This window comes from Camelina sativa, chromosome 8 (genome assembly GCF_000633955.1).
Source record: "Camelina sativa cultivar DH55 chromosome 8, Cs, whole genome shotgun sequence".
Taxonomy (NCBI): Eukaryota; Viridiplantae; Streptophyta; class Magnoliopsida; order Brassicales; family Brassicaceae; genus Camelina; species Camelina sativa.
The window spans coordinates 3,393,764-3,404,107 of NC_025692.1; the positions used below are offsets into that span (position 1 = coordinate 3,393,764).

General features: G+C 36.8%; 2 protein-coding genes across 2 annotated transcripts in view; both read left to right on the forward strand.

Moving 5' to 3' along the window:
* On the forward strand, positions 348–1,277 carry LOC104709170. The gene has a single exon (XM_010425824.1). It carries the CDS (start codon positions 348–350, stop codon positions 1,275–1,277), a length of 930 nt encoding a protein of 309 aa, XP_010424126.1.
* The window catches only part of LOC104705942 (auxin efflux carrier component 5-like), a 2,566-nt gene continuing 1,190 nt past the window's right edge, over positions 8,969–10,344 (forward strand). The window contains exons 1-2 of the mRNA XM_010422046.1: positions 8,969–9,739; positions 10,194–10,279. Of these exons, the coding sequence (XP_010420348.1) occupies positions 9,075–9,739; positions 10,194–10,279 (751 nt within the window). The 5' untranslated portion in view covers positions 8,969–9,074. The remainder of the gene's footprint in view (positions 9,740–10,193; positions 10,280–10,344) is intronic.

Here is a 10,344-nt window from a genome sequence, read left to right on the forward strand (position 1 = left end):
TTTTTTTTTTTTTTTTTTTTTTTTTTTTTTTTTTTTTTTTTTTTTTTTTTTTTTTTTTTTTTTTTTTTTTTAACTAGATTATTTATTTTTCTTGTCTTAAGTCATTATTCCCACCGGATGATGCGAAACGAATTTTAGCAATGAGCTTAAAAGACGGACATGGGGATCGCTTTATTTGACCCTATACAAGGTCTGGTTTGTACTCTGTTAAGAGCGGATACTGGTTGGTGCAGACTCTTTCTTCTCTTTATGAACCACGTGATGACAACATGATCAAACAGAATGAGCTGAAGGCAAAGGTATGGAAAGTGAAAACTGTTCCCAAGATAAAAACCTTTCTTTGACGCATGTTGTCTGGAGCGTTAGCGATTTCTGAAAGGTTGGCTTCGCGTGGTTGTGGTGGGGATGTATCCTGTATGAGATGTGGCTCCAATGCCGAAACTATTTGTCATATGCTGTTTGTATGCCCTGTAGCGAGACAGGCTTTTGCATTGGCTAATATCCCTAGCCCAGTTGGAGACTTTTCTATTACTGAGGTGGATAAGAATTGGGAACATCTGCTAACGGTAATGCAAGATGACGAGGTACCATGTATGGTAAGAGCTGCTATTCCATGGGTGTTATGGGGGATTTGGAAGCACCGGAATACAGTTGTGTTTCAGGGCAAGAATGGAAATATCCGAGATTTAATTACCAAAGCATTCGAGGATTCGAACCAATGGCAGGCAGCTCAGTCTTTGCCTGCAGAGGCTAAACTACACTATCCGGCCAAGCAAGGAGCTTTGGAAAGAAAATGGTGTAAACCTGTAACGGGTTTTGTGAAATGCAATATAGGTTCTTCATGGTATAGTAAGTCTCGGTTGTCGGGTGGCGCGTGGATTGTACGAGACGAATATGGTCAGGTTCTTTATCATGCGAGAGATGCATTACCGGCCTCCGACTCACAATTTCTAGCTGCTCTACAATGTTGTTCATGGTCGATTGAAGCTTTATGTATTCTTCAGGTTGCTAAGGTGGAAATTGCCTTGGATAATGCGATGGTCATTGACGCGATCAATAGTCCTACAGCGTGGCCACGTTTCAGTCTTCTCTTGAGCAATATACACGAGAACCTCTCAAAATTCGGGTCTTGGAGAGCTACACAAGTTGCGAGCACTGCAAACTCTGTTGCGATGGCTATATCAAAGAGTGTTACAAGAGATGGCAGGTTACAGTCTTATCTCTCACTTGGAGGGCCTTCTTGGCTCCATCATCAAGTGAGAAGTGAGGCGTCTTAATCGTTTTTGCTTTTGGTTTTCCTTCTGCTTATGTACTTTTCTCAAACTTTATTTGGAATGTTATCAGACGACAAAAAAAAAAAAGTAGTCCCCTTAATCTTGGGAAATTGATAAGCAAATATCTTGATCTTGGTCTCAATCTTTAGTGTTATATGTACAGTATATATGTTGTACCCTTAAAAGTTTTAGTAAACGTAATGAGTAGATCTTTACATGGTAACTTAGACTTTTGTATTCACATCAAAGACTGTTGATGCGAGAAAAGAACAATTTTTGGAAGACTTTACATATAAATGAAATCATTCTCCATTGTCCACATAATTAACTTGATAACTTCTTCATCTTCATCTTCTTTTCTCTCAAAAAAAAACGAATGTTCCCAGGATAAGAAAACATGATGTGATCGCAAAGGAAAGGAGTACAACAAGTAGGTGCTGTAGCATATATTGAGTGACGAAGCATGAAGGAGCAGATTACTGTGAGCCACAAACAAATTTTTTATTATTATATACATATAAAGAAAAAAAGGAACAGAAGTGAAGTCGTTTCAAGTAGAGGATTTATTCCACCTGCACTTGGTGGAGGAGCTTCCTCTTTTCCCCAAGTCTAAAAGAACCCAAATATATGCCTTTATGAAAATTGTCCTGTTTTGTTTTTTAATACGGAATTGAAAGAAAGATTAGTGTGTGGATATTGATGATTATATTGGAGAAGTCATATGTAATCTTGATATGATTGTATATTATGGTATATATATATCTTTCTATTTACTTCAGTCTTCAATGATTGTTAGTGAACATGCATCTTTTCGACCAAAGACATCCTCTCCTTTTATTTGTTTCTTCTGATTTGATTTGTAACTTTAACAGCATCATTACATTTCTGTTTAGCAAATATCAGATAATTTCATATAAAGATTCATTTATTTAAAAACCAAACATCTAAGTTAATATCCTCGAAACAACATTAATTATAGCATTATATCCTAGTCTCCTGGAGTTCAAAAAACCTAACTTAGGAAGAACATATCATGTTTTCTGGTCTGAAGAATTTCAATTTTTCCTGGTCTGGGATAAAACATCATAACGTCGTCAAAAGTCCAAATTAACTATTTCTAAGATGGGTTTGGAAATCTGGAATAAACCCTCAAATCATGCTAGCTATTTCTGACATAATTGAAGAATAATAACGAAAATATGTATGGAGGATGAATAAAATGAATAAAAGTTAAAACTTTTTATTAATATGTGTATACAAGACTGTATTATCAACACATCAAAGGAAATTTTTAAAAGCATATTATAGATTTGTAGACATCAAGTGATAAATAGAACTTATTCGACTAGCATTATTATTCACGCTTATATATGATCCCTCAATTTCACCAGTGAAGGATGCTCCACGTTTTCACATATTTCTAATCCACCAATTTTAATTTTTGTTCCATCAGTCAAATTGCCTTTCATTTGTTTTGGTCCGACACTATATGTATACGTACACAAATAATGTCTCTTTATATTTATTTATTTGTTTGATCCAAATCTTTGGTAAAGATCGATGGGTGTTGTTTTATCATTCCAAAACCATGAAAGGTTATTATCAAATCAAAACATAATTATATGCTTTCCAGATCATGTGTACCATGTGCATGATTCTTAGTAATTAGGTCGAATCAATTTTCTCATCATGAATATATATATGTACTAGAAAATATTTTATGATTTGTGTCATTGAACTAGTATAACATGTTGTGCACCTAGCTAGCTAGTAACATGCGCTATTGTAATAATTATTAGAGTCAAGAATGAAAAATATAAACGAACTTTTGTTGTGGTTAGTGTAGTTTAGAACTAGGAACGCAAACAAAAAAAATGAAAAAACCTCATAAAAGTAAGTTATTTGCAGAAAAAAGAATTACAGTATATCAGTCTTAACTTATATGTTCTAAAAACCATGGGATGTTTTTTTCTTTTCGTTTATAAAATCATGATGATGTTGGATAAACTTTAACACTTAAGGCCCAAAATTTCTTACAAAGGAATGTTAAGGACAAGAAAGGGTTAAGCATAATCCTACTAGAATTAGGAGATATCTAGTTCTAATAGAAATAGGAGAATAAAGCACTATATATATCTTTGATTGAGTTGTGATCAAAGGTATGAGAAAGAGTGCAAACATTGTTTAGTTTTGAGAGGAGATTTTCTAAGCAATAATATAAGAGAGCTATTCTTATAAAAGCAAAGTCTTTCTATCTTATATTTGGTATCAGAGCAGGTTTTGGTAGTGATTATCGAACCACAACGATGGGTGAGATCATAGCTTCATCACGTCCAAAGGAGTTGGACAAAGCTATTTCGATTCAGTGCCCTCTTTTGACTTCTACGAACTACACAATGTGGTCCATGAGGATGAGGATCATGCTGCGTATTCATAAAGTTTGGAAAACAATTGAACCAGGATCGGATGATCCAGAAAAGAATGACATTGCTACAGTTTTGTTGTTTCAATCAATTCCGGAAACACTTACCATGCAGGTTGGTAACTTGAGTACACCAAAGGCGATTTGGAACTCAATTCAGTCAAGGAACCTTGGAGCAGAACGTGTCAAGGAGGCACGTTTGCAGACACTCATGTCAGAGTTTGAGAAGATACGCATGATAGAGGCAGAGAAAATCGACAGTTTTGCTGGAAAATTGTCTGAAATCGCAACCAAGGCAGCAGCGCTTGGTGAAATCATTGAAGAGCCGAGACTCGTGAAGAAATTCCTAAACAGTCTACCTAGAAGTAAGTTCATTCACATGGTGGCCTCGCTTGAACAAGTATTCAACCTCAACACCACAAGTTTCGAAGACATAGTGGGAAGACTAAAGGCGTTTGAGGAAAGGATTGCAGGAGAAAGATATCCTGAAGAAAATCAGAACAAACTTATGTTCTCTAACTCAGATCAACATCAATCAAGCTATAACAATGGAAATAGTAGCTTTAGAGGTAGAGGACGTGGTAGAGGGAGAGGCTATAGAGGAAGAGGTTATCGAGGAAGAGGTAGAGGAAGAAATAACTCGCAGTATAACAACCAGAATAACACACATGATCGATCTAATACTGAACAGAACCAAACTCAAGAAAAGAAGGACAAGGTCATCATCTGCTTTAGATGTGACAAACCGGGTCACTATGCCTCGCAGTGTCTGGAGAAAATTCAGAAAGTTCAAGAAGCAAACAAGGTCGAGACATTGGAAACAGAGGAAGCGGATAAATCTCTGTGCATGCATGAAATTGTCTATTTAAATGAAGAAAGGGTCATTCCAAGAAACTACACTAAGGAGGATGGGATGTGGTACTTAGACAATGGAGCTAGTAATCATATGAAAGGTCATAAGGATTACTTTTCTGAGCTTAATGAGAACATTGGAGGTAAGGTGAAGTTTGGAGATGGGTCTTGTGTAGAAATAAAAGGAAAAGGCTCAATAATTTTTCAAAGTAAAAGTGAGGAACAGGTTTTAGTGAAAGATATTTACTATATTCATGATCTCAAGAGCAATATTTTGAGCCTGGGACAGGCTACAGAGGTTGGCTGTGATGTTCGTATGAGACAAAACTGGTTAACTGTTCATGATCCGAGTGATAGGCTGTTGGTGAGGGTTGTGAGATCGACTAATAGGTTGTACAAAATTAGTCTCAAGGTTGGAAGACCAGTTTGTCTGCATACACGTATCAAAGATGATACTTGGAAGTGGCATGCTAGGCTCGGTCACATTAATTTCAAGGCATTAAAAGCAATGTCGCAACAGAAGATGGTTCATGGATTATCAGAGATTAAAGATGAGAAGAAGCTTTGTGAGTCATGTCTCGTTGGGAAGCAAGCAAGACAGACGTTCCCAAGAGAAACAATGTATCGTGCCTCCAAGACATTGGAACTTCTTCACGCTGACTTATGCGGTCCTATAACACCTGCAACATTAGCACATAACAGATATATATTTGTTATTGTGGATGATTTTTCAAGATACATGTGGTCAGTCTTGATAAAAGAGAAAAGTGAAGCGTTTGGAAGCTTTAAGGCGTTCAAGAGTAGTGTTGAGAAGGAACTTGGAAGAGAGATTATTACCCTTAGAACGGACAGGGGAAGTGAATTCACATCAAACGAGTTCAATGTTTTTTGTGCTACAAACGGGATCAAGAGACACTTGACAGCACCGTACACTCTGCAGCAGAACGGTGTGGTCGAGAGAAGAAACAGGACTCTAATGGAGATGACAAGGAGCATTCTCAAGGCCATAAAGGTCCCAAATTATCTGTGGGGAGAAGGAGTTCGTCACAGTACATATGTGATCAATAGGATACCTACTAAGGCATTGAATAACATCACTCCGTATGAATGTTTGCGAAAAAGGAAACCAAATGTTGAACACCTAAGAGTATTTGGGTGTATAGCTTATGCTAAAACTGATACTGCAAGTCTCAAGAAGTTGGATGATCATTCTTTGTCTTTAGTAAAACTTGGCATCGAACCTGGATCCAAGGCATATCGACTGTTCAATCCGTCAACTAGAAGAATTGTAGTCAGCAGAGATGTTGTTTTGATGAGGAAAATAAGTGGAGTTGGAACAAGACAGAAAATAGAGATTGCAGAGAACCAGGGATGTTTCATATGCAGTGGGGAGAAATAGAGGATGCTGGTAAAGGACCAATATCATCGAGTTCTGTAGAACAAGATCAAGTCGATGATTACAGAGCAGACCCAGAGGATGATATAACTCGAGAAAACAGAGTGGATGACGAGAATGTTGTTACTCAAGAGAATCAGCAACCGTCTTTAAGAAGGTCAGAACGTCAAACGAAGACTCCTAAGTATCTTGATGACTATGTGTTGTTAGCATCAATCGAAAGTGAGATTTTACTACTGATGATCAATGATGAGCCACAATTCTATGAAGATGCAAAAGGACTAAAAGTATGGAGATTAGCTTGTAAGGATGAGATCGACTCTATCAACAAAAACAAGACTTGGATTCTTGTTGATAGACCACAAGGTGTGAAGGTAATTGGTCTCAAGTGGGTTTTCAAGATTAAAAGGAATGCAGACGGAACAGTGAACAAGTACAAGGCCAGGCTTGTTGCAAAGGGCTATGTGCAAGAGAGTGGTGTCGATTATGAAGAAGTTTTTGCTCTTGTATCTCGCATGGAGACATTAAGAATGTTGATTGGTTTGGCTGCATCGAATGGATGGGAGATCCATCACTTGGATGTAAAAACTGCATTTTTGCATGGCGAATTGAAGGAGAATGTCTATGTAGAACAACCATAAGGTTTTCAGATCGAGGGGGAAGAACATAGAGTTTACAAGCTGACAAAAGCTCTATATGGCTTAAGACAAGCTCCACGAGCCTGGAACACTAAGTTGGATCAAATCTTGAAGGAGATAAGCTTCAAGAGATGTTTGAAGGAGACTACAGTGTATGGAAAGGAGAAAGGAGGTGATCTACTAATTGTTGATGTTTATGTGGATGACTTATTTATCACAGGCAACAATCTTAGAACGATTAAGGAGTTCAAGGAAGGGATGTCGTCGAAGTTCGAGATGTCTGATCTCGGTAGACTCACCTACTACCTTGGCATTGAAGTGCATCAAGGAGTCGATGGTATCACCATTAAACAAGAAGGATATGCACAGAGGATTTTGAAGGAAGCAGGACTTCAAAACTGCAACTCAACAGTGATTCCAATGGAGTTTGGGCTGCAGGTCTCTAAGTCGCCTGATGAAACAGAGATAGATACTACTCGGTTCAGAAGAGTTGTTGGTTGTTTGAGGTATCTCTTACACACTCGACCTGATTTATCCTTTGCGGTAAGTGTTGTAAGCAGATACATGCAGAGCCCGAGGAAGTCTAATGGAGAGATCATAAAACAGATTTTGCGGTACCTCAGAGGAACGACATCATATGGTCTCAAGTATAAGCGTGGAAGTTTAAAGGAGATCGTTGGTTTCAATGACAGCAGTCACAACGTCGATCTAGATGATGGGAGGAATACTACTGGACTTTTATTTCTCTTTGGTGATACACCGATCACATGGTGTACACGGAAGCAAGACACAATTGCTATGTCTTCTTGTGAGGCCGAGTTTATGGCTGCAACAGAAGGAGCTAAGCAAGCAATTTGGCTTCAGGATCTGATGTGTGAAGTTACAGGAAAGAAGGAAGCTCAAATCATGTTGTATGTCGACAACAAGTCTGCAATAGCACTTGCTAAGAACCCAGTGTTTCATGGGAGAAGCAAACACATACATAAGCGATACTTCTTTGTGCGAGAATGCATTGAGAGAGAGCTCATTCGTGTGGAGCATATCCCTGGAGTAGAGCAGAAGGCTGACATCCTTACCAAGACTTTGGCTAGAGTGAAGTTTGAAGAAATGAGGAGCTTGATAGGTGTTCATGAAGTAAGCAAGGAGAATTTGAAGTTTAAGGGGGAAAATGTTGGATAAACTTCAAAACTTAAGGCCCAAGATATCTTACAAAGGAATGTTAAGGACAAGAAAGGATTAACCATAATCCTACTAGAATTAGGAGATATCTAGTTCTAATAGAAATAGGAGAATAAAGCATTATATATATCTTTGATTGGGTTATGATCAAAGGTATGAGAAAGAGTGCAAACATTGTTTAGTTTTGAGAGGAGATTTTCTAAACAATAATATAAGAGAGTTATTCTTATAAAACCAAAGTCTTTCTATCTTATAGATGAATGTTGTTGTCTGTCAAACGAATAATGTATATATGTATTTAAATTTTAGAACGTTACTAATTTAAATTTCAAATCCATTTTTGAAGAAATCTCGTTTTGTCGGTTGTGAAATTGGTTGCTATCGCCAGGTGCGTAGGGCACAACCATACTCAAGTCGGCATTTTGCATGTCAACATATTCCATGCACTTTTACTTATATTACATGGACGAGCATATTCTGCTCCCATTTATGAAAGTAGTATTACTAATATAAAGAATAATAAATTGAACTAATTTATCTAAAATGATTATTGAGTTAGTTTTGTTTTTAATTATATTTTCTGTATTATAGTTGGTAAGGTATAGCATATGCTCATCATATGTGGTTGTGGTTACGACAGCTAGAACCATATACTGCTAGAGACGATTTAATAGTTATGGAGCTCAAGATCATGCAACCGATCACTCTTTAATTCGTTATTCTGTAACATTACCAATTAATTATTATTATGCTTTATAAATATAGTCAAATATTGAAAGAAATGCATGTTTACGTCATACACAACAATTACACTCATACATAGAGGAAACAATTGGAATAGAATCATATGCCACGGCATGGTCTGGTCAATTGTACTGATAATGATAATTCTCTTTTTTTTTCCTCAGTTAAACTAATGGCTAAAAATATGAGGTTAACTGGAAAAAAAAAAAAGATACTCAAAAATTTAATGCTTGCAACCATTTTAGGGAATTAATGCTATGATTTAATTTATAAATACTTGTAACCCTATCATTTTTATAAAAAAAAATATAGTATACATTATATTGTTATACCAAAAGTTTGTTTCTTAAAAAAATGAATATCTCATATATCTTTCTATTTTCCTTCAAATAATATAATTTAAAATGTATCTATAAATAGGAACATGTTGGTTTTCTCAAACTTAACACATTTACTAATCTACCAAGGAGCTTAACAAGCTTCAGTTTCTTTCCTTTCGTTTGCTAGCTACCATTGCAAACTCCCACGAAGTCCAAAAACTTTTAACATTTTGTTTTTCTAATAGAACCATGATAAGCGGTGGAGATGTTTACAAGGTAATCGAGGCGATGGTTCCACTCTATGTAGCCTTAATTTTAGGCTATGGTTCCGTAAAATGGTGGAACATCTTCACTCGTGATCAATGTGATGCCATAAACCGGCTCGTTTGCTATTTCACCATGCCGCTTTTCACCATCGAGTTTACGGCTCATGTTGACCCATTCAACATGAATTACCGGTTCATCGCAGCCGATGTCCTCTCTAAGGTCATCATAGTCACGGTCTTAGCGTTTTGGGCCAAATATAGCAACAAAGGAAGCTATTGTTGGTCCATTACTAGTTTCTCTCTCTGCACACTTACGAACTCTCTTGTCGTCGGTGTGCCATTGGCTAAGGCAATGTACGGACAACAGGCTGTTGATCTCGTGATTCAATCCTCGGTATTTCAAGCCATCGTATGGCTCACGCTCTTGTTGTTTGTCTTAGAGTTAAGAAGAGCCGGATTTAATAGCAATGGTAGCAGCGATGCGAAAGTTGACAACATCAATATCGAAAGTGGAAAAAGAGAAACTGAGGTTGTGGGAGAGGAGAAGTCGTTCCTTCAAGTCATGTCCCTCGTGTGGTGGAAGCTTGCAACGAATCCGAATTGCTATTCTTGCATCCTTGGGATCGCATGGGCTTTCATTTCTAACAGGTAAAAATGAATCTTTTAATTCAAAGTATACATGGGTTTATGAATTTTTTTTAAAAACGTTAATTAGTGTGTGAGATCAGGAGAGTACATTTACGTAAACGTTCAAATTGCCTAAAAACATTTATATTTTGACGTTTAGACCACCTAAATAACTTTTTGTCTAGCGCATGACCATCTACAGTAAAATTGTGGCCGAGATGTATATAGCAACTGTTTTTTTGCATGTACGTTATGGTTTTCATGTTACAATGACATTTCACATTTATAAACATGGTAACATAAACGCAAACGTACATGCAAATGCAAAGAAACAATCGTGACTAAGTCTTAAACCAAATTATAGTTTATTTGCTTTTAGGGTTTAGGATTTTGATATTAGTTCGTACTAGTATAAGCTATGATCAACATGATATCTAACAATGACCTTAAAATCTAACTATTGATGGAAATATAGATGGCATCTGGAGATGCCGGGCATATTGGAGGGATCGATTCTAATAATTTCAAAAGCAGGAACAGGAACAGCCATGTTCAATATGGGTAAGTTTATTTATGTCCATGCAAGTATCTATCTATGCTATTTCAAAAAAAAAAAAAAAAAAACA